Source organism: Leucopleurus acutus (genome assembly GCF_964270905.1).
Source record: "Leucopleurus acutus genome assembly, chromosome: 2".
NCBI lineage: Eukaryota > Metazoa > Chordata > Mammalia > Artiodactyla > Delphinidae > Leucopleurus > Leucopleurus acutus.
The window spans coordinates 160,318,587-160,344,057 of NC_139143.1; the positions used below are offsets into that span (position 1 = coordinate 160,318,587).

General features: G+C 38.8%; 1 protein-coding gene across 7 annotated transcripts in view; it reads left to right on the forward strand.

Annotated features, from left to right (window-relative positions):
• Positions 1-25,471, forward strand: part of SCMH1 (Scm polycomb group protein homolog 1) — a 190,583-nt gene that overhangs the window by 106,554 nt on the left and 58,558 nt on the right. For all 7 annotated transcript variants that reach the window (XM_082860565.1, XM_082860568.1, XM_082860567.1 and 4 more), the window contains one exon: positions 6,429-6,672. In XM_082860565.1, the coding sequence (XP_082716691.1) occupies positions 6,429-6,672 (244 nt within the window). The remainder of the gene's footprint in view (positions 1-6,428; positions 6,673-25,471) is intronic.

Below are 25,471 nucleotides of genomic sequence, written 5' to 3' on the forward strand. Positions count from 1 at the left end.
ACACTGATGTGTATAAAATTGATGACTAATAACAACCTGCTGTATAAAAAATTAAATAAAATTCTAAAATTAAAAGAAAATAAGGAAACACAAGCTTTAAATGATACATTAAACAAGATGGACTTAATTGATGTTTATAGGACATTCCATCCAAAAACAACAGAATACACATTCTTCTCAAGTGTTCATGGAACATTCTCCAGGATAGATCATATCTTGGGTCACAAATCAAGCGTTGGTAAATTTAAGAAGATTGAAATCATATCAAGTATCTTTTCCAACCACAATGCTATGAGACTAGATATCAAATAAAGGAAAAAAATCTGTAAAAAATACAAACACCTGGAGGCTAAACAATACACTACTTAATAACCAAGAAATCACTGAATAAATCAAAGAGGAAATAAAAAAAAACCTAGAAACAAATGACAGTGAAAACACGATGACCAAAAACCTATGGGATGCAGCAAAAGCAGTTCTAAGAGGGAAGTTTATAGCAATACAATCCTACCTTAAGACATAAGAAACATCTCAAATAAACAACCTAACCTTACACCTAAAGCAGTTAGAGAAAGAAGAACAACAAAACCCCAGAGTTAGCAGAAGGAAAGAAATCATAAATATCAGATCAGAAATTAATGAAAAAGAAATGAAGGAAACGATAGCAAGGATCAATAAAACTAAAAGCTGCTTCTTTGAGAAGATAAACAAAATTGATAAACCATTAGCCAGACTCATCAAGAAAAAGAGGGAGAGGACTCAAATCAAAATTAGAAAGGAAAAAGGAAAAGTTACAACAGACACCACAGAAATACAAAGCATCCTAAGAGACTACTACAAGCAACTCTATGCCAATAAAATGGACAACCTGGAAGAAATGGACAAATTCTTAGAAATGCACAACCTGCCAACACTGAATCAGGAAGAAATAGAAAATATGAACAGACCAATCACAAGCACTGAATTTGAAACTGTGATTAAAAAATCTTCCAACAAACAAAAGCCCAGGACCAGGTGGCTTCACAGGCGAATTCTATTAAACATATAGAGAAGAGCTAACACCTATACTTCTCAAACTCTTCCAAAATATAGCAGAGGGAGGAACACCCCCAAACTCATTCTATCAGGCCACCATCACCCTGATACCAAAACCAGACAAAGATGTCACAAAGAAAGAACACTACAGGCCAATATCACTGATGAAGATAGATGCAAAAATCCTCAACAAAATACTAGCAGACACAATCCAACAGCACATTAAAAGGATCATACACCATGATCAAGTGGGGTTGATCCCAGGAATGCAAGGATTCTTCAGTATACACAAATCAATCAATGTGACACACCATATTAACAAATTGAAGGAGAAAAACTATATGATCATCTCAATAGATGCAGAGAAAGCTTTCGACAAAATTCAACACCCATTTATGATAAAAAACCCTGCAGAAAGTAGGCATAGAGGGAACTTTCCTCAACATAATAAAGGCCATATATGACAAACCCACAGCCAACATCATCCTCAATGGTGAAAAACTGAAAGCATTTCCACTAAGATCAGGAACAAGACAAGGTTGCCCACTCTCACCACTCTTATTCAACATAGTTTTGGAAGTTTTAGCCACAGCAATCAGAGAAGAAAAGTCAATAAAAGGAATCCAAATTGGAAAAGAAGAAGTAAAGCTGTCACTGTTTGCAGATGATGTGATATTATACATAGAGAATCCTAAAGATGCTACCGGAAAACTACTAGAGCTAATCAATGAATTTGGTAAAGTAGCAGGATACAAAATTAATGCACAGAAATCTCTTGCATTCCTATACACTAATGATGAAAAATCTGAAAGTGAAATCAAGAAAATACTCCCATTTACCATTGCAGCAAAAAGAATAAAATATCTAGGAATAAACCTACCTAAGGAGACAAAAGACCTGTATGCAGAAAATTATAAGACACTGATGAAAGAAATTAAAGATGATACAAATAGATGGAGAGATATACAATGTTCTTAGATTGGAAGAATCAACATTGTGAAAATGACTCTACTACCCAAAGCAATCTACAGATTCAGTGCAATCCCTATCAAACTACCACTGGCATTTTTCACAGAACTAGAACAAAAAATTTCACAATTTGTATGGAAACACAAAAGACCCCAAATAGCCAAAGCAATCTTGAGAACGAAAACGGAGCTGGAGGAATCAGGCTCCCTGACTTCAGACTATACTACAAAGCTACAGTAATCAAGACAGTATGGTACTGGCACAAAATCAGAAATATAGATCAACGGAACAGGATAGAAAGCCCAGAGATAAACCCACGCACATATGGTCACCTTATCTTTGGTAAAGGAGGCAGGAATGTACAGTGGAGAAAAGGTAGCCTCCTCAGTAAGTGGTGCTGGGAAAACTGGACAGGTACATGTAAAAGAATGAAATTAGAACACTCCCTAACACCATACACAAAAATAAACTCCAAATGGATTAAAGACCTAAATGTAAGGCCAGACACTATCAAACTTTTAGAGGAAAACATAGGTAGAACACTCTATGACATAAATCACAGCAAGATCCTTTTTGACCCACCTCCTAGAGAAATGGAAATAAAAACAAAAATAAACAAATGGGACTTAATGAAACTTCAGAGCTTTTCACAGCAAAGGAAACCATAAATAAGACCAAAATACAACCCTTAGAATGGGAGAAAGTATTAGCAAATGAAGCAACTGACAAAGGATTAATCTCCAAAATTTACAAGTAGCTCATGCAGCTCAATAGCAAAAAAAAAACAATCCAATCCAAAAATGGGCAGAAGACCTAAATAGACATTTCTCCAAAGAAGATATACAGATTGCCAGCAAACACATGAAAGAATGGTCAACATCATTAATCATTAGAAAAATATAAATCAAAACTACAATGCGATATCATCTTACACCAGTCAGAATGGCCATCACCAAAAAATCTAGAAACAATAAATGCTGGAGAGGGTGTGAAGAAAAGGGAACCGTCTTGCACTGTTGGTGGGAATGTAAATTGATACAGCCACTATGGAGAACAGTATGGAGGTTCCTTAAACAACTAAAAATAGAACTACCGTACCACCCAGCAATCCCACTACTGGGCATATACCCTGAGAAAACCATAGTTCAGAATGAGTCATGTACCACAATGTTTATTGCAGCTGTATTTACAATAGCCAGGACATGGAAGCAACCTAAGTGTCCATCGACAGATGAATGGATAAAGAAGATGTGGCACATATATTCAATGAAATGTTACTCAGCCATAAAAAGAAACGAAATTGAGTTATTTGTAGTGAGGTGGATGGACCTAGAGTCTGTCATACTGAGTGAAGTTAAGTCAGAAAGAGAAAAAGAAATACGATATGCTAACACATATATATGGAATTTAAGAAAAAACAAAGGTCATGAAGAACCTAGGGGCAAGACGGGAATAAAGACACAGACCAGCTAGAGAATGAACTTGAGCATATGGGGAGGGGGAAGTGTAAGCTGTGACAAAGCAAGAGAGAGGTATGGACATATACACTACCAAACATAAGGTAGATAGCTAGTGGGAAGCAGCCGCATAGCACAGGGAGATCAGCTCAGTGCTTTGTGACCACCTAGAGGGGTGGAGTAGGGAGGGTGAGAGGGAGGGAGACACAAGAGGGAAGAGATATGGGAACATATGTATATGTATAACTGATTCAGTTTGTTAAAAAGCAGAAAGTGACACACCAATTTAAAGCAATTATACTACAATAAAGATGTTTAAAAAAAAGTACAAATGTTACTACCTAAAAAGCCATTCTTACAGAAAAAAAAGATCTGTAAACTCCTGTTTGAGACAAAAGAGACGGATCATTCAACTTTTTTATATACCTGTACCTAAAAAGGAAAGCAAATTGCTATTGTATGTTTAGATGCACTTATATAACGTCATGATATTTGAAAAAAAAAAAAAAAGGAGAATCTGCCTGCCAGTGACTTCCCTCCTGGTGCAGTGGTTAAGAATCCGCCTGCCAATGCAGGGGACACAGGTTTGAGCCCTGGTCCTGGAAGATCCCACATGACAGAGCAACTAAGCACATGCGCCACAACTACTGAGCCTGCGCTCTAAAGCCAGTGAGCCACAGCCACTGAAGCCCACGCACCTAAAGCCTGTGATCCGCAAGAAGAGAAGCCACCGCAGTGAGAAGCCCACGCACCGCAATGAAGAGTACCCCCCACTCGCTGCAACTAGAGAAAGCCCACGTGCAGCAGCGAAGACCCAACGCAGCCAAAGTAAATAAAGGGAGGAGGGAGGGGAGGAGGGAGAATCCACCTGCCAGTGCGGGAGACACGGGTTCAAGCCCTGGTCCAGGAAGATCCCACATGCCACAGAGCAACTAAGCTCGTGCGCCACAATTACTGAGCCTACGTTCTAGAGCCCGCTCACCGCAACTAGAGAATGCCCGTGCACAGCCAGAAAGACCCAACGCAGCCAAAAATAAATAAATTTATTTTTTAAAAAAATCTGAATCAATGGAGAGGGAAAAAGGGAAGAAAATTCAGTTGATTTTTAAGGAGAAAAAAGAAGTTAAAGGTACAACTTGAAAAATCAAGTTAAATAGAAATGTAGACAGTATGATAATTGTAATAAATTTATATATATCAGTTATCACAAGAAATTAGCTTAAACTCATCAGTTTAGTCAGACATAGATTAGATTGTTTTTAAATCTAGCTACATGCTGTTTACAAGAGACACTGCTGAAATATGACAGAAAGGTGTTGAAAGTTAAAGAATATAAAATGTATACCGTGCAAACCTTTATCAAAATAAAGCTGGTGTTAACTATACTGAAATTAGACAAAGAAGACTTGGTGCTAAAAAGCATTAAAGAGGTTAGTATCTAATGATAAAAAATATATACTTCACCAAGAAGATAAAAGTTATAAATATACATGCTCCTCAAAAACATAGCCTCAAAGTAGGAAAAGCAAAATTTGACAGAATTATGTGGAAAATTTGGAACATCCACAATCATTAGGAAATATTTTAATACACATCTCTCAATAATTGATAAATCAAACAGACGAGAAAAAATGGTATATCAATCAGCATAAGCTAATCAGTATTAAATGTTGATCAATTTTTGAGAATCAGTTGCATTCCTATTTAACAGCAGCAAGTGGTTTGAAAATAAAATTTTTAAAGGTACTCTTTAAGATAGCAAAAGAATTACAATACGGCCAGAAAAAAATATTACAATATGGTTTGTAAAAAGCATGAGACATTTGTAAAGGAATTTTTAAACTTATACTGAAGAAGAAATCTATGTTAAAGAATACTTAACAGATGGAAAATACTATCATGTTCCTGGATGGAAAGGCTCAATATCATACATACAAAGGTTATTTCTTCCCAAATTATAAGTTCACTGGGATTCCAGTCAAAATACAAGTAGGGTTTTTCTGTGGAACTTGAAAAGCTGATCCTAAAATTCATATGAAAGGTCAAGGAGAAAGAATAGCCAAAACAATACTGAAGAATAACAAGGTAGGGAGACTTTTTCTGCCAGATATCCGTTTAATAAGACGTTATTGGTACACGATCAGACAGTAAGACGAAGGGAAACAGAATAGAGTATACAACACTTTTTTGGAAACTTTATCTATGCAACTGCATTGCAGATCAGCACCCAAGAACTAGCTACACTACTGGAGAGACTGTACATTGTTACAACTGCTTTGGAGGGCAATTTAACAATATTTAATAAAGTGGAAGATGTATATATCTATCCTATAACCCACCAATTCTACTCCTAGGTATACACCCTGAAGAAATCCTGCCACATGTGAACAAAGGAACAAGTGCAAGAAGGGCCATTAAAACTCTTTTGAAATAGTAAACAATTCATAACAACCTTAAATGTCTGTCAAAAGAGAATGAATAAATTATGATATATACATGTAATGGAGTACTATTAGCAGTTAAACTAGAGCTAAATTTATCAACATGGATACGTTTCAAAAACAATGTTGAACAAAAAAAGCAAGTTGTAAAAAAAAAAAAAAATCAAGTTGTAGAATGATATGTTCAGTATAATACTATTTATATAAAATTTAAAAGTATGCAAATGGTTTGTACATATAAAGTATAAAAACATGCATGGGGAAGGGCACAAAAGGGGATTCAGCCTTATCTGTTACCCTTTATTTCTTGAAAAAAAAAAAAAGGATCTGAAGCAAAGATGTCAAAATAACAGGATTAGCAAAGTAATACTTTGGTATACTTTGAAATTCATTTAAAAGAAAGACTAAAGCTCCATTATAAATCCTATATAGCAGTCATTTTTTAATCATCCAAATGAAATAGTCTTTTGGCATACATAGCCTCTCTCTTTGCGTCTAGGTCTGTGTATTTCTGTCTCTCATTTAGGAACCACCATCACCTTCTCACAACTTCTTCAAAATGGGAATGAAGCTGGAAGCTGTGGACAGGAAGAACCCTCATTTCATTTGCCCAGCCACTATTGGGGAGGTGCGAGGCTCAGAGGTGCTTGTCACTTTTGATGGGTGGCGAGGGGCCTTTGACTACTGGTGCCGCTTCGACTCCCGGGACATCTTCCCTGTGGGCTGGTGTTCCTTGACTGGAGACAACCTGCAGCCGCCTGGCACTAAAGGTAAACGCTCTTAAAATTGGAACCCAAGTTGGTAAGGGAGCCTACCTAGATCTCTCATGGTCAGCATACCTTCACCAATAAACCTCACTCGTAGGCAAAGGAGGAGCAAGGGCCAGCAACTTAGGTAAAAACCGATGTCTACTGAAGAGTAATCAGAAACAGTAAGAATTTAAATGTCACGTGAAGCTAGACATGGAGTTTGGCATAAAGTAAAAATTCCTTGCTCTAAATATCTTGGCTTATTTTCAGGCAACTAGCTTCTCATCTCTCTTACTCTTACTACTAGCCTGTTTCAGGGTTTGAGTAGTATCATTCTTGAGGTGCACATTCTGGGTTTGTAGATGAGCTGGAGTAACATTGTATTATATAAAAATACTTAACAAGCACTGTAGCATAATGGAAAAAGCATGTGCTTTGAAGTAAGATAGACTTAGATTTGAGGTCCAGCTCTGCCTTTTGCCAGTTGTGTGGCTTTGGTCAGTTAGTTCACCTCTCTAAACTTCAAAATTCCTTGTCTGTAAAAGAATACCTACTTCATAAAGTTACTGTGAAGAATAAATGAGATTACATGGGTAAAATGCTTACATAATATCTGACAAATACCAAATGCTAAACAAATGTTTTTACTGTATTACTACTACTATTATTATAGTTATTATATATTTATTATAACTACTATATAATATGCTATATTATCATTATAATACTATTATTAAAATAACCACTACCTATAGGAGAGTATATATAAAGTACTAGAATAGTGCCACAGAGTAGTTGAACAGTCAGTGATATTTCTAATGATCACAATGTTGGAGATCATCCAGGATAGAGTTTGAGGTAGCTCTTTTTTTTTTGGCTGCATTGGGTCTTCATTGCTGAGTGCGGGCTTTCTCTCTAGTTGTGGCGAGCGGGGGCTACTCTTCGTTGTGGTACGTTGGCTTCTCATTGCAGCGGCTTCTCTTGTTGCGGACCACAGGCTCTAGGCACGTGGACTTCAGTGGTTGTGGCTCGCGAGCTCAGTAGTTGTGGCGAACAGGCTTTAGAGCGCAGGCTCAGTAGTTGTGGCGAACGGGCTCTAGAGCGCAGGCTCAGTAGTTGTGGTGCAAGGGCTTGGTTGCTCCACAGCATGTGGGATCTTCCCAGACCAGGGCTCGAATCCATGTTCCCTGCATTGGCAGGTGGATTCTTAACCACTGCGCCACCAGGGAAGCCCGAGGTAGCTCTTAATAAAGAAAATAAATAATAAGAATTTCATCCCCTCAAGTACTTGTGAGTCTGAGGGAATGGAAAGTCACCCTTCCTATTGTCTTTGGGTTTCTTTTCTAAACCTCTATCAAATTCACTCATTCAATTAGCCAGATATTTATGTAGCACCCAACTGTGAGCCAAGCTGAGGATACAGCAGTTACAAGATGAAAAACATTCATGAAGTGCTCTCATGACACTTCCATTCTAGAGGGATGAGATAGTCAATAAACATTTAAGTCAAGAAGTAAACAAGATGATTTCAGGTAGACAGTTTCTCCTAAGGAAATAAAGTATGATAAGAGTGTGACAGTAAAGGTGTGATTATGAAGAGAGTTACTTGTTTAACAGCTTTATTGAATATAATTGAAGTAAAATAAATGGCACATAAAGTATATAGTTTAAAAAGTTTTGACATATGTATATATCCATGAAACCGTTACCATAATCAAGGTAATGAACATATCCATCATCCCCAAAAGTTCCCTTGTTCCTCTTTGTGGAGGGGGAGCTTTTTTAGATACAATTTTTTTTTAGGAAAAATTGTCTGAAAAGAGATATTTGAATTCAATGACAAGAAGAAGCCATCCAAGGAAAGAGAATTCCAAGCAGGCAGTTGTGACAAACCTACAAGGGTGTTGAGACACGAATGAGTTTATTATGTTTCAAGGGCAGAAAGAACACTGCTCTGACTACAGTGCACTGTGTGAGGGGCAAAGTGGCAAAATCGTGTAGGACCTTGTAAGCCAGAGTGAGAATTTGGATTTTATTCTAAACATAGTGGGGAATCATTAGAGGGTACTATGTAAGGGAGTAACAAAATCTGATTTACTTTTTTAAAAAATCACTTGTACTTGTATCCAAGAATACAAAAGAAACTTACGACTCAACAATAAAAAAGATAAATAATACAGTTGAAAAGATGGGCAGAGGACTTGAATATTTCTCCAAAGAAAATATACAACAGGCCAATAAGGACTTGAAAAGATGCTCAGCATCTTTAGTCATTAGGGAAATGCAAATCAAAGCCACAATGAGATACCACTTAACACCCATGGGTATGGATATAATCAAAAGACAGACAATAACAAGTGTTGACGAGAATGTGGAGTAATTGGAACTCTCATACATTGCCGGTGAGATTGTAAAATGCTGCAGCCACTTTGAAAGCAGTTTGGAAGTTACTCAAAATGTTAAACATAGAGTTACCTGTGACCCAGCAAGTCCACTTGTGGGTATATACCCAAGAGAATATAAATCATATGCCCACACAAACATGTACCATGAACTTCATGGCAGCATTATTCATAACAGCCAAAAAGTTGAAATAGCCCAAGAGTTCATCTGATAAAAAGATAAAATGTGTTACATCCATATGACATATTTGGCAATAAAAAAGAGTGAAGTACTGATACATGCTATAACATAGATGTACCTTAAAAACATTATGCTAAGTGAAAAAGCCAGTCACAAAAGACCACACATTTGCAGTTATATGAAATGTCCAGAATAGGCAAAAACATAGAGACAAAATACACTAGTGTTTTCTAGGGGCTTGTGGGGCAGAGGGAGGAAATGGTAAGTGGCTGCTAATGGGTATGGGGTTTCTTTGGGTGATGATGAATGTGTTCTGAGGTCAGATGCGGATGACGTTTGCACAACTCTGTGAATCTACTAAAAACACTGACCTGTGCGCTTTAAAAGGGTGAATTTTATGGTATGTGAATTACGTGTCAATAAAGCTGTTACGTAAAACATCACTTGCGCTGCTTTATGGAGAATGGGTTGTGCCATGATAACTGCAGAGGAGGAAAAGATAGAGTTGCTTGGATTAGGTTGGCACTGAATGGAGAGAACTTGAGATGGGGGCAGTGTAGGGGAGAGAAGACAGACTTCCTGCCTCAGGAAAGTGCTACTCCTCTATATGCTTCCAGAAACAAGTGCCCTGGGGTCAGTGTGAGAAATCCATTGCCCTCCCTCTGCAGACTCTGTGAGATAATCTCTCTGTGGAAGTAGCAGGAAGAGAAGTGCCTTAAAAGTGATAATGGAGTCATTTTTGCTTTCTTGAGACTAAAACAGGATAAGCCTTGGTGCTCCGGGGTATATTCAGTTAGTAGGTTGATTTTCTTACTTTCTTGCTTAAAGAACTCTGCTATTTTAACTGGTAAATCTCCTAGGGCAATTGGGCAGTTCTCAAAAGCCAGAGAAGCTTGAGAATCTTTGTGTTCAGAAATTACTGGACACGTATTTTCTTCTGACTGCACGCTATGCTGATAAGAAATATGGCACACCATGTGGCTGACGATTGCAGAGGTGTTTGCTGGCTCTTTCCTTCTCTTCAGTGTATCTCTGGAGATCTTAGATTTTTAACAGAAGGACCAGGCTTAGAAGGTAGGAGGTTCTTCCAGTTGGCATTTCCAGACCAGGTCCTTCGGTCATCATTCCAGCAGCTGGGTTGTTTCCTGCAACAACTCCCTCCTCCCACACCTCATACCCTCAGTAGAGCTTATAATGTAGCTTTCAGTAATAGTACTTGGGCCATCTCAGTGTCCTGGCTAAGAAGCAAGTGATACAACGTGGAAAAAATGTGATTACTCAATTCATTTCACAAAACAAGATGTTCTCTATGTGTAAGCCTGTTCTCTTTCTAATCATACTATCTCTTTCCTTTCTACCTTCTGGTCATTAGTGTGCAAATGTTAAAAAATTCAAGTCTTATACGATTGTTTCTTGCCCACAGTAAGTAGGAAAAATTCCAATATTCATTTGATGTTCTTTTACACACATTATTTCTTTTTATCTTCTGCTAAATCTGAACTAGGTATTATTTTCAGATACATTTTATTTATGAGAAAAGCAAAGTTCAAAAGATTAAGTGACTTGGTTCTATTGATAGCTGAGTCTAGAGGGAGAGGCCATGGAGATCTTTTAGCAGGGCCATCACTTTGAGCCATATTACCATCACACATCTTCCTGTATACTCTCCCCATTCTCCTTTGGGCTCTCTTCAAAGCTTCATTTGAGACCCTGGGTTTTGGCGTCCAGATCCTGATATGAAATAGGAAAGAAGCAGTGTAGCGTAACATCAGAGAATTGAAATGAAGCCTAGCCCCAGCTAGGGCACAAGCTTGTTTTATGTCTTTGAGCCAGTCATTCCTTGTCTTTGAGCAAGTCATCTAGTTTGAACTAGATGATCCTTGAGGGTCCTTCCACCCCTGCGTAGTGTACAGGTTCCTGACCTTGAGGATAGGTAACAGGTGACTCCTATGACTGTCTTCTACTTGATTCCAGATCCATCAGCTCACCTCCCACCTAACTCTGTACTCCACCCACACAGGGCTCTGCCTCTCTAAGGGGACTCTGCATGCTAGCTGTTTCTCCTTTGTTAAGCCAGTAGGAATCCTTTTTTAGGTCCTAAACTCCTGGGCCAAGCCACTTCTGATGAGCAGCAAACGCCAAGCTTGCAACTAATCCAGGGTACTGGTTATAAAAGGCTGAAGGTTTTTTTTTTAGCTGATCACTTTTTTTGTGTGTGACTTAAAATAAAACTAAAACAGAGGCAAGCTTTACTTTTTAAAATTAAAAAACCAAATAAAGAGTTCAGTCCACTTGGCATGACTATAATGTTAATTAGGCATTTAATAATCTACTAAACTGCCCCCTCCTTTGCTCTGAGTTCAGGTGGGCAAGACAGTTTCAGATTATAGCTTAGCTTCCTGTGTAATGAGATCCAAGCTATTTCATTTTTTTTTTAATATGTATTTATGTATTGGTTGTGCTGGGTCTTAGCTGGGGCACGTGGGATCTTCCTTGTGGCATGCAAACTCTTAGTTGCAGCATGCACCTGGGATCTGGTTCCCCAACCAGTGATCGAACCCTGCATTGGGAGCGTGGAGTCTTACCCACTGGACCACCAGGGAAGTCCCTGTATTTTTATTATGTGTTAATATATTATTATTCTGGATTATACATCAGTCTCTTTTGTCTTCACATAGTGTGAATTTGGTCTGGCTGCTCTCTATGCTGTTGCAAATATGATGGTCCAGTAGAGGTGCAGCCCTTGAGCACACCTGTTGGAGTAAATGGTCAGCCAGGCTTCCTTTACCCTTTCAGTCTACCCTTTCTACCTGCAGCATCATACGAAGAGAAAATTTTCAAAATCTGACTTACTGCTGTGGCTGAAATGCTGGAGAGTACTCTCTCTGACCTGGAGAGTAAGAATTTGATACTTAAAAACAAAACTCAGAATATCTCTTCCATTTTTTTTTTTCTGTGAAACTTTTTTTTGTGTGTGTGTGATACGCGGGCCTCTCACTGCTGTGGCCTCCTCTGTTGCGGAGCACAGGCTCCGGACGCGCAGGCTCTGGACGCGCAGGCTCAGTGGCCATGGCTCACGGGCCCAGCCGCTCCGCGGCATGTGGGATCTTCCCGGACCGGGGCACGAACCTGCGTCCCCTGCATCGGCAGGTGGACTCTCAACCACTGCGCCACCAGGGAAGCCCCTTCTGTGAAACATTTTTAAAAGTGTGTCCCATACTTTATGGATGGATGGTCTCTTTCTGTTAGAAAACTACATAGGAAACTATGCTGTAATCACTTTGGAATTCTGGGTCAGAAAGAGGGTTGGTTAAATTGTAATCCTAAACTATGCAAGGAAAAACTAGGTAGAGGCAAGAATAACACAACTAAGGCTGTCACGAGGTCAACTAATGGGCTGATTTTCTTCAGCCAGCCATCAGTTCATTCAAGTTCTAAATATAAAGTCATGACTAAGTGCTAGTCATTGGATCAATTGATAGGAATTTTGCCTTTAGAGTTTATAGTTTTGTGAGCATATAGACCAATGGAGAATTATGACTTTGCAGTAATAAAGTACAGAAGGGCCCCTAACCTAGATTGGAGGATTAGAAGTTGAAGGTCAGGGAAGGCTTTCAAATGAAGTGACATCTAAGCTGAAATATGAAGGATGGGGAGGTTGAGAAAAGAGTTGTAGCTAGCAGTGGGGAAGATGAGTGGAAGCCCAAGATTTTTTATAAAGTGTGATTGAGGACCTCAAAAATGTTTAAATGACTAGATTGTAGGGTGTAAGGAGAGGAGTAGAAAGAAATAAAGCTGGAAAGGAAGGCACAGGAAATATACAGCTTCCCTTATAGACCATTTTAAGGATCTGAGTCTTTTCCTTAAGAGCAGTAAGAGCCATTGAATGGGACTTAATCAGTAGAGTTACAGGTCAGATTTGTGTTTTAGAAGAACCATTCTGTTAGCAATAAAAGACTGGGTGGCTTCCAGAAGCTGGAGTCAGAGGTGTCAGTTAATAAGCTGTTATTATATTTCAGGTGAGAGGGAGAATTGAGGCAGAGACATTGTGGTGAAAAGATAAGATGGGGGGCATGGAGTATTCTTTGAATAAAGAAGCTAAAATGTGAGTTCTTAAAGTTTATTTTAACACCTATCACAACTATTTTATTTATTTAACAAAGTTACCACTGCAACCTGTAAAATAATACTGGTTTTTCAGGATAAGGATTAATGAGGGAGCTAAAATTCTTCTTTCTACCGTGTCTAGAAAGTTAGGATTCACTTCTGCTTGGAGTCCTCGTTAAGTGGAACTAATTTATTAACTTCATTTTTATATCACCAGCACTTGGCACATAGGTATTTATTCAATAATATCTGTTGAGTAAAACAGATCATGCTGTATTTTCTGATTCCATATCTGTTCATCATCATCTAAAGCCATTATTCACTCAGGTACAAAATGAGAGTGCTACTACAATTTTAACAGCAGACTGAAATTTATTTAAACTAATGTTTCTGTTTCTTAAATCTTGGAAACCTTGTGGCCAAAAATAAAAGTGTCAGAGGGCTCCCATCGCCAGAAAGGTATATCTTTGAACCCATATTCACTCACGTCTCTGTCACAAAACACATGTACACCTGGGCTACCCCCTGCTCTTCCACCCAACTTCTTTTTCTGCTAAGCCACACAAGCAGGAGAATGTCCTCTCTGCAGGAAGCTTCTGGCGGCCAGTACACCCTCTCCTCTCCTGAGAAGCTGTGTACTAACCATGTCAGAAAAGGCGGGGGTGGGGTGTTTGTTAATAAGTGAAACAGATTCCCTGGTGCCCTTAATGAGGACAGCCACTTGGCTATCTGACAATTCTTCCTTCTACCCTCTCAGACATACTAGTTCCAGGCCTTGCCTTCATTTAATATCCCATTCCCTCCCTACACACACACACACACACACACACACACACACACACACTCTCTCTCTCTCTCTCTCTGTCTGTCTTTCTCTCTCTCTATTATTCTAGCTTCGGCCTTGTATTCTAATCACATTTAGAAACTCTGGCCTTTATTCATCCATCTACCCAACAGTTGTAGAGCAGCCCCATGTTAGCAGTGCTAGGTTCAGTGGAGATTTTAGAGAAGTACCTACTTCCCAGGTTGATTGAGTGACTGAAATGAGAAAGTGGGTGTGCAAGTGCGTAGAACCATATAGCACAGAGTAGATGCCCCCTTTCTGTTAGTTATATCTGAATTTAGATGTCTAGACATCCCAAGAAAAGGGAACTGCACAGGGAGACACTTAAGTGCTCTATTTTGGTCAGGAAAAATATTTATGAGATGAGGTTTGTATGGTGAACTAGTACTCCCATGACTGCTTTTCTCTTGATTGTATGCTGATGGTACATAGCTAGAAATGGGAATATGAAGAAATGAAATGAGTGGCACTACATTATGAAGCAGGCGATCTGGGTTCTCTCACTGATTCTAATTATATCTGCTTAAGGGACAGTAAAACCCCATGTCTCTCTTCCAGCTTCCTTAAGCTGCCCCTTGGCTCTGCCCAGTTCTCTCTCCTGCCTTCACCAACCACAGATGCCTGAGAGTGGTAGCAATTTTCTGGCACATATAATGAAACAACTGGCATCTCTCAAACTCCTGGAAATAGTGAGATGTGATGTAGGCAGTTCATAAATTTGACCACACCTGCTGTTTTCTTGGGAATACTTAGACCCATGTAGTTTTCTTTGGCAAAAAGCTTTTATTAACACCTGCTGTGTGCCAGCATCAATATATATCAACTTGCAAAATGCCCTATTTTAAATAAGTGTAGGTGGTTCTCAATAAAGTCACATTGGAAACCAGTAATGGAAACGCCTTGTGTAACATTTTTCCCCTTAATTCGCTAGATGGTTTTTTAAGGAGATACTACAGTTATAAATAAGAATTTCTGAATCTCGATTATGACTTACTAGGAGACAAACAAAACGTAAACATTCATGTATATCAGGAAGATGAGGGGAACTGGGCAAACTCGTAGAGCAGAGAAGAACAGAAGATTATGAGGTGATATGGCAGGAAGGCAGGAGTTTAACTGTAAGCTTTTTAGATAGATAGTCTTATGCTGAGGAAGGCTGGAGTGTATTCATTTGACTGTATGGCTGACCGGCAGGTGCTTCATCACAATGTGCTTTTATGCCACCTATCCAAGTGGCTTAGACTTGACCAGACACGTTAGCAGACCATCTTCTGAGAATGTGTAGCCCTCCACTTGCTGAAATTGTTCCTGAATCCTCTTACCTATTGCCCCAGCCACTCCCTTGAGTTTTAGTAATATGAGGTTTTTGAAGGTGGCTCTGGTCCTATCATGCATGATTTTCTTATCCTTCTGTTTTTCCCACTCTCTACAGATTTATCAGCCTGAGAAGTCCCCAGGAAAACATGAGATGTCTTTATAGTTGCAGAGGTCCTCTATCCATGCTGTGGGAATAAGAGTCAGGAGGGAAAGAAGGAGCTAGATATGAGGAACTGAATGTGTTAACTCAGCTAGATAGGAGCAGGAGGCAACCCATGCTTTATTACGTGAACTGGAATTTAGAGCAGTGGAGTTTCAGCCTGGGCATCAGCCCAGCTGGCAATACATAGCTGAACCCAGCCAAGTTGAGCAAAGCTAATAAGGAACACATCCTCTAAATTACTATGCCAAGACCAAGGATACACTGCTGTGAATGGAAACAAGATCCCAGTCCAGGAAACTGATAAACCAAATGGATTTCCCCCTGTTCTTTTTTTCTTTTCCATTGTTCATGTTCTATGTCATGTAGACACACACACACACACACACACACACAAGCTGGACTTATATTTTATGAATCAGTTTCCAACTCCATATGCTGTGTTGTTGCTGCAGAGAGGAAAGATCTGATAATGAATTCTTTGGGGGCAGTTAAGACTCCTAACTAAGGATTACTGGAGACATAGAAGTCCTCAGTTCCCTGATGCCCTTCATTATTATAACTAGGCATGTTTAGTTCTTTATCTTTTCCTTTATTTGGGGATACTCTCTTGTTTATTGGTTTCAGAGTAACATAGTGGAAAAAGCATGGACTTTGTAGACTGAAAAATCTAGATTCAAATCCTAGCTTTAGCTGTGTGTCCTTTTGCAAGTCTTTTAACCTCTATGAGTTCAGTTTCTCCATCCTTAAAATAACCAAATATAATGGTTGTCTTAGGAAGAGATGAGGCACTTTTGTGATTCTTTGAGTTGCAAACTGAAGTAGCCACGTTTTTCATGGAACATCATCTTTACTTCAGAGAACAACTGACTCCAATGTTTGGCAGACACTCTCTCCAAAATTAAGTGAGACAGTCACTTCAAGAAAGACAACCTGGGACTTCCCTGGTGGTCCAATGGTTGAGAATCCGTCTTGCAATTCAGGGACGCCGGTTCAATCCCTGGTCGGGGAACTAATCCCACATGCCATGGGGCAACTAAGCCCACACGCCACAACTATTGAGTTCGCGCACCTAAGCTAGAGAGCCCACACGCTCTGGAGCCCATGTGCCACAACTAGGGAGAGGCCCAAACACTGCAACAAAGAGCCTGCATGCCGCAACTAAGACCTGACACAGCCAAAAAATATATATATATATAAAAGACAACATATAAGCATTTGCTGTAAATGATAAATTTAAACTTACAAGTGAGTATTAGAATTTTGGAAAACTTCTTTCCACCAACATGAGCTTAACATCTTCCCAATATGTAAAGAATTCAGAGTCATTCTTTACCATGTCCTCTCTCATCTAGAAGTGACTTTGGTTAAGATTCAGCTAGTTGCCTTAGTGTTAAATATGAGATGTCAGGAAAGTAAAAAGTCATAGGATCCTAGAATCTCAGGGTTAGAGGAAACCTCAGAAGTCCTCAAATCAACCTCCCACCTAATTCCCTGAGAGCATCCCCTGTAAATACTCATCTATCCCTTACTTGAATTCTTCCAGAGACAGGGAGACTATGTACCCTCCCAAAGGAGCATATTCCTTCCATTTGCGATAGCTCTAATGGCTAAAAGTGTTCTTTTTTTTTTTTTTATTTTGAGGTGAAATCTGCTTTCCCCCAGTATCTATCTGTTGGCTCTAACTCTGTTTCTTGTTTCACTTGAAACCTTTTCAGAGGACTCTTGATACTCTTGTTCCTCCAGGTCTTTTTTCTTCAGGTATTTCTGAGATTGTATAGTTTCTAAGGTCCTCATCATCTTGATCCACTTTGGTTGACAGTGTTGTTCCTAGAGCGAGCTCCACACGTCGGGAATGGTCCAGCTAGTGCAGAATAGAGTGGCACTCTCGCTTCCCTTAAAAGGGAACTATACTGTGACCTAACTTGTTAAAGATAAGGGATTGCATTTTTTTTTATTTTTATATTCTCAAATGGTCACAGTAGATGTTTAATGTTACCCCTTACCTAGTCTCAGCACAAATTGAACCAAACTTCAGGACATAATGGCCATGTTAGGTAAGGGGATTTTCTAGTAAATCTTTTTTTTTTTTTTGTACTGAGGGGTAAGGTGGTAATTCAAAAGATTTAGAAAGTGCTTTTACAATTATCTTTTATGACAGTACCCAAGTTGTGATAAACCAAGTATTTCCCTCAGTAAAAGTTTTCATCAGATAGGAGGATTCCTCTTTCATCTCCATGATAATTTTTCTTCATTCAAATCAGTAAGGGACTTTCCTGGCGGTCCAGAGGCTGGGACTCCATGCTTCCACTGCAGGGGCCATGGGTTCAGTCCCCCTGGTCGGGGAACTAAGATCCTGCATGCCATGCAGCACAGTCAAAAAATTAAATTAAATTAAATTAAGTTTTAAAAAAATCAGTAAGAATCATATAGTATCTGCTCTGTAGAAACATGGAAGCCTGCCTTAGAGCTGAATTCACTCATGTACATGTGGTCAATATTCACAGTATACTGTATAGCCAGAATTATTTAGAACTTTCCATGGAAAAGAATGTAGGTCACACCTACTGTATAGCTCAGGGAACTCTACTCAATATTCTTTAATAACCTAAATGGGGAAAGAATCTGAAAAAGAATGGATATGTGTCTGTGTATGGCTGAATTGCTTTGCTGTACACCTGAAACTAACACAGCATTGTAAATCAACTATACTCCAATATAAAATTTAAAAATTTTTAAAGATTGGATTTAAATCATAACCTCAATTGTAAATTTTCTACAAAAAAAAAGGAATATAGGTCACAAAAATATATAACCTTTTTTGAATCTGCTATTTAGTAATATGTTAAACTAATTACTTTTTATAATGTTTTTTAGAAGGATGTTTAATGAGCACCATCTTAATAAGGAAGGAAGTTAGGGACTTCCCTGGTGGTCCAGTGGTTAAGAATCCATCTTCCAATGCAGGAGATGTGGGTTCGATCCCTGGTCAGGGAACTAATATCCCACGTGCTGAGGGGCAACTAAGTCCACGCGCTGCAACTACAGAGCCCACGCACCACAGCTAGAAAGAAGCCCACACACTGCAAGGAAAGATCCAGCATGCGGCAACTAAGACCAAACACAAACAAAAATAAATAAATAAATAGTTTTGAACAAAAGAGAAAGGAAACCCATACAAGGTCTCAAATACAGCAGACACTTTGATACATTACCTTAGTAAATCTCGCAAACCCACTGTGGGGTTTATAGTATTTAACTTTGTTTTACATAGGAAGAGACTGAGGTTCAGGAAGTTTCCCAGGAGGAATAAGAACTAAAATTTGTTCAGTCCCTAGGTCATATCAGGCCAGTGCTTATCACATCCATATCCTCAAACTTTATCTCAGTTAAACCTCACAATAACTCATAGCTCAGAGAGGTTGAGTGATTTGCAAGGTTTTGAACCTAATGGTTTCTGACTTCAAAGTCCTTTTCTTTCTATTATACCACACTTCACTTCTCTATGCCTCAAAGGAGGTTTAGAGATAACCAGTAGGTAAATAAGTCTGAGATAATTGTGAATAAGATTGAGTGAGTTAATGAATGTTAAGGTACTTTGAGAATTTTAAAGTGTGATTCTCAGGTGAAGGGTTTCCATCAGTGATTTTGGAAAAGCATAATGAAATTTACCAGAAACTCCAGGGTGCTTTACCCCAGCAACTGGGGATTTGGATGAGTTTGAAATGTGTGTTGGGAGTAGAATGAGAAAGATCAAGAGTGGGAAATAGATCCTTTAAAGCACCAATAACTAGTTACTGTACATCTGGACAAGAAAAGTCAGTTTTCTAGTCTAGTCACTGCCAGCTGTTCAGTCATAGAAAATGAAATACAATAGTTCTCACAGGAGAAGTCATTCATAATTGAGTGGAACCACCTGTATATATAGTTGTTCAATCAACTGTGCCAGTTGAGGTATTCCTAGGAAATTTAACTTTCATGGAAATAAAAGGGATTGGAAAAGTCATCTAAGGGCACTGGTAGGACCCCTCCCCCCCACCCACCACCAAGGATAGTTGGAGTACCTGCAAGTTTCTCTGTCCTTTCTTTCTACTGCTGGTATAGTGACTGCTAGTCTGGCTTTCTGCTTTATACGGGCCTGGAAGCCTATTTGGATGGGGGCTTGTGGTGCCTGTCTGGTCACTTGTGCTTTTTAGTGACAATGTATCACCACACCTTTTTTTTTTCTTTTTTCTCATATTTATGTGTGTTTTTGTTTTCAAAATTATGTTAACATATCTCAAATAAAATAACATTCTTGACTGACTTGGCGGAAGCTAATCCCCAACCCCATCAAAACAAATAAAAACTGTTAATTTTATTTTCCACATTAACATTGAGGAGTAATTGGATTTTTTTTTAATCTTTCCCAGTAATATCTGTTGGCCTACACCTGGCTTTCCGTGAAATACATGATGCCAAAAATTGAGAATTCAGTAAGTTCATTCAAAAATACTTACTGAGTTTCTAATGTGTGGTTGGCCAGTATGCTAGGTACAACAGGGAGTATAATTTTATTAGAGGAGATGAGATATAGATAAATAAAATATAAGGTAGAAGCAGTTGCTCATTTGACTTTCTTCTACATCCTGTTTATTTTTTAGAACCATAGAATTCTCATAAAACTTTCAAAATGGAAGGACCTTTTTAGAGATCTGCTAGCTGTGTGACTTTGAACAAGTTATTTAACCTCTCTTAGCCTTAGTTTCTTCATCTGTGCGTTGGAGGCAATAATAATTCCTACACACATGGTTGTTGTAAGGAGTTAAATGAGTTTGTATATTAGAACAACAGCTAGCACATACTAAGCTCTCAAGAAATGTGCGTCATTTTATAGTCTAAAGCTGTTATTTTATAAATTAAGACATTGAGACCTAGGAAGAGTAAGTCACTTCATCAAGTTTTATTTGGGTTAGCTATCAGATATGTTATTTGTATGATGATAAGTAAGGTGAATTTTTCATTGGTAATATTTAAAAGTTTTAAGTTTTTGTGTATTATAAAAACAGGTGCTTATAAAATTGTTGTCAAAAATAGAATGAAATATTTAAGAGTTACCCAGAAGTAAAGTTCAAAATAATACCATACAAATTGAATAGGGGAAAAAGAGGGAAGACTGGGGAAGGCTTCTTGGGATTTGTGTCATTTGCTGAAGGATGCCTAGAATTGTTAGCCTACTAGAGACGCAATAGAAAAGGGCATTCCAGGTGGACTAACATGTACAAGGCACAAGCTAAGAAAAAAAAATTCTGAAAATTGAAACACAGGGCGTATGGTGGAAAACTAAAATCAGATGACGTAAGTTAATAAGCAGGGCCTGTTCAGAGGGACTTAACCCAGAAAGTTAGAAGAGACCATTGAAGGGTTTTAACCAAAGGAGTGACCTGATCGTATTTGTGTTTTAGACAGATCTTTATGACCTGTTAGATAAGGGATAGAGATAATGGTGCGTGGGGGTATATTAGAGGCAAGGAGACCAGTTAGTTGGCCATTTCAGTGATCAAGGCAAGAGATGATGAGGATCTGACTTAAGGTAGTGGCAGGTGGGGCTGGAGTGAAAGAAATGAATTTGAGACATTCAGAGGACAATTCTCTGGGAAAAGGCATTTTCTTTTCTGAGCTACAGTCCTTTATGCTTTTAGTGTTAGAGAATCTTAGAACTGCAAACAGACTAAAATGCTAGGGAGATGCTAAGGAAACCATGGATTTGATGTCAAACTAGGATAAACTAAATGGAATAAATGCAGAGTTGGAGATAGAGTGTATTATCAGCAGAATGTGCCATATCTAAGCATAGGCAGGTATAAAAACCAGGAAACTAAATCTGAAATCAGTCAACACAGTTGCAAATCAAGAAGACCAGTTGTCCAGATGAATTTGTGATGAAAGATACACTTTCTCCTAACCTTAAACGGCACAGTACCCTGAGCCAGATTCTGACAGGCTAACTTGATTTCTAGATCAAGCACTGTTTATTTCAAGGGCTGAAATAACTACTGCACATCCATTATTTTAATTAATATATACTTACCTTTTGTATACTTAGGCATATTGCACGTTGCCAATTTTGGAGCAGAATTGAAGGTTCTCAGAGTGATTAAAAACTAGCAAGTGAAGAAATAGGCATTTCTTTTTTTTAAATGTTGCTCAAATTTTTCTTTAATAAAGAAAAATCAAAGGAATTATTTAACAAATATGATCAAATGACAAAGATGATTTGTTTAGGAATCCTAAGGGTAGCAGAGATGTATGTTAAGAGAGTACCACCATAAATATATATATATATATGTGTGTGTGTGTGTGTGTGTGTGTGTGTATATTCTATGACTAGAAAATGTTTCAAGAGAAAAATATTAATTCTAATTCAGTAAGAAAAGTTTCGTATTTCTTTTATCACAGAGACTGTAAAGTAGGTTAAAAGGCTAGAAATTGCTACTCACGTGTGGAACCCCTATCACAGCTGGTCCCAGATACTGCCCACATTACCCCCGGTGAAATGGAAAGCATCAGAGTAGTTTCATACTAATTATTAGCATGAGAGGGATGAGCAAAATGTGGGGAGGGGGAGACAGGACACTGACCTGTCCACACTCTTTAGCGACTCAAGTGGGCTCACTTTGGTCTTAGGACAGGATTCCCATTGGCTGTATCTTCTACTAGAACAGTGATTTAGGGTCCACAACAAACAGGATCAGAAACATCGTTCTGCCTTAGGTACCCCTTGGCACTTTCCTCTTTCCCTTTCTCTTTCTAACCCTCCCCAATCTATTCTGCACTTCTGCCTCCCACAGAGCAGCAGAAAGGGGAAAAGGCTCTAATGTTTGTTGGCCACTATGTGGCCAGCACCATAGTGGTCCCACTATATTGTTATTTCGTATAATCTTGACAGTAACACATTAGGTAAGTACTATTATCTGTTTTACAAATGAAGAAACTACACTGCAAAGAAATGAAGTAACTTCCTCAGACTCACACATTATGTTCAAATGTCCATGGTTCCAGCTCTAGCTTAGCCATTAACTTCCTGAAAGATCATAAGCAAGTTTTTTTTCCCTATAATCTTTAGTTTCTCCATCTATCCAAAAAAGGAGATTAAACTAGATGATATGTAAGCTCCCTTCCAGCTCTTAATATATTAAGATTCTGTTTGGGGCAAATTATCCAGTTAGTTACTGGAAAAGGCATAAGAGGTTAGTGTCTGTTTGTTCATAAAATTGCTATTGTTACTGGACCTAGTCAGTTAATCTGAATTTCCCACCTTCCCCGTTTCCTTTGCCATTGTTAGCAATTTGTATATTTTATTCTGATTTTCATTCTTTACAAATAATTCTTTGAAATACAGTTTAATTACACTATATGTTAAATTTTATATTGTTTGTCACTTAACATTATATCATCTGCCCTGTTCCACAGTCTTATGGCCATCATTTTTAGTGATTACATAATTTGGTTGAATGGATACACGGTTGTTTGCCTAATTATTCCCCTAGTTTGATAGTCCAAAATTCTCTTACAATAGTGCTATGAAAAAAATATCTAAGCATTTTTCAATTCTGAGGAACATATCCTTAAGATAGGTTCCCAGAAATACAAGTCAAAGAAATTGAATACTTCTAAGGATCTTGGCTGCACAGAGCCAAATCTGCTCATTTTTAAAATATACGTTTGTGTGTTCAACCAAGAACCTTCTGCTTAAAACCAACCAGAAAACAGCATCAGAATGACTTTTTTTTTCTTCCAGCATGTATTTGGATAGGAAACCCAGAGCCAAGGAGCTAAGAGATCATCATTTTTATATACCAATTACAGTGTTCCTACAATAGAAGTTGTTGCAAACCAGAAAAATGTAGGTAAAATATTTTGCCACTTTTCTACCATTCCACATGTGTGCTGCCTTTTGGAAATAGGCTTTACTCAGAGTTGACTACGGAACTTGAAGTATTCCCTGGGGAAGGGAATGCACATAGTAGTCCAAGGCCTGTGCCAGAAACTTTGGGGACTATGTGGAATGTAGATTAGCCTGTTCTTGGAGTTTTTAACCCTGCTAGGGAATTTAGACATGAACCACTAAAAAAGCAATCTAAGCAAACCAAAATTCTAGAATCAAATGCCAGATTATGGGTTACATTCATTCACTCAGTTAAGATTTATTGAGCACCTACCATGTATAAAGGAAAATTCTAGGAGGTGGAGATAACAGCATTTTCATTTTATGCTAGTTGGGAGAGACAGAAAATAATCAAGTAAGCAGTGATAATTGCTCTGTGGAAAAAGAGGGAAATGGAAAGTGCCAGGGGTTGGGGCATGGGAGGCAGGGGGTAAGTGGAGGTATTATTTTATACAGAGTGATCAGGAAAAGCATTGCTGAAAGGTACCATGGTACCATATGGATATCTGAGAAAAAGAAGTTCTTTCCTGGCAAAGGGAGATGCAAGTTTAAGTGCACAAAACCAATAGAGTGTTTAGTGCAGCAGTTCTGCAACTGTGGTCCTTGGATCGCATCCCCAAGACACTTTCACAGGATCTGAGGTCAAACAGTTTTCATAGTAATACTGATTCTATTTGTCTTTTTCCCTGGGTGTTTGTTTACATTGATGGTATAAAACCAATGGTGTGTAAAACTGCTGGCAACTTGGTACAAATCAAAGCAATGACACTAAACTGTAGTAACAGTAATATCTTTCACTGGCATACATTGCCGGGGGAAAAAAGAAGCCAGGTTCACTTAAGATGTCCTTGATAGGGCTTCCCTGGTAGCGCAGTGGTTGAGAGTCCGCCTGCAGATGCAGGGGACACGGGTTCGTGCCCCGGTCTGGGAGGATCCCACATGCCGCGGAGCGGCTAGGCCCGTGAGCCGTGGCCGCTGAGCCTGCGCGTCCGGAGCCTGTGCTTTGCAATGGGAGAGGCCACAGCAGTGAGAGGCCCGCGTACTGCAAAAAAAAAAAAAAAAAAAGATGTCCTTGATAAAGCAGCAAAATTTGTTTATATCATATTCCAACCTTTGAGGAGACTCAAAGGTTGGAATTTGATCAGTTTTATCAAGTTTGATTCATTTTGTCAAATTTCAATTGTTTTAATATTCTATGTGAGGAAATGAGAAGTATGGATAAAACAGTTCTGCTGCATACTGAAGTACTGTGGCTGCGTTGAGGAAAAGCACTTGTAGGGCTTCCCTGGTGGCGCAGTGGTTGAGAGTCCGCCTGCCGATGCAGGGGACACGGGTTCATGCCCCGGTCCGGGAGGATCCCACATGCCAGGGAGCGGTTGGGCCCGTGAGCCATGGCCGCTGAGCCTGCGCGTCCGGAGCCTGTGCTCCACGACGGGAGAGGCACATGCACCGCAAAAAAAAAAAAAAAAAAAAAAGATGTTGGCTTTAGGATTTAGGTATATGTATTTTATCTTGTTAAGGAAGTACCAGCTCTTCTTAATTTTCTTGAGTGTTAAATTTTGTCAAAAGCTTTTTCAGTATTTATGGGGATAGTCATCATATGATTTTTCTCCTAAGACCTGTTACCAATATAACTAATCACTATGGGGGAGGGTACAGAAATATTTATAGCTTAGTATGACAGGTTTATTATGGTTATATAGAATAGTATCCTTATTGTTTTGGAGAGATACATGTTGAAGGAATGGCAGACCATAAAAATGGAGCACAGAGAAATTTGCCAAAATGATATAAGAGTTTCGTTTCAGAAACAGAATTATGTTTGCTATATCCTGGGCCACTGTTCTTTTTACTGTACCACAGTTCATTGGGATGTGAATGT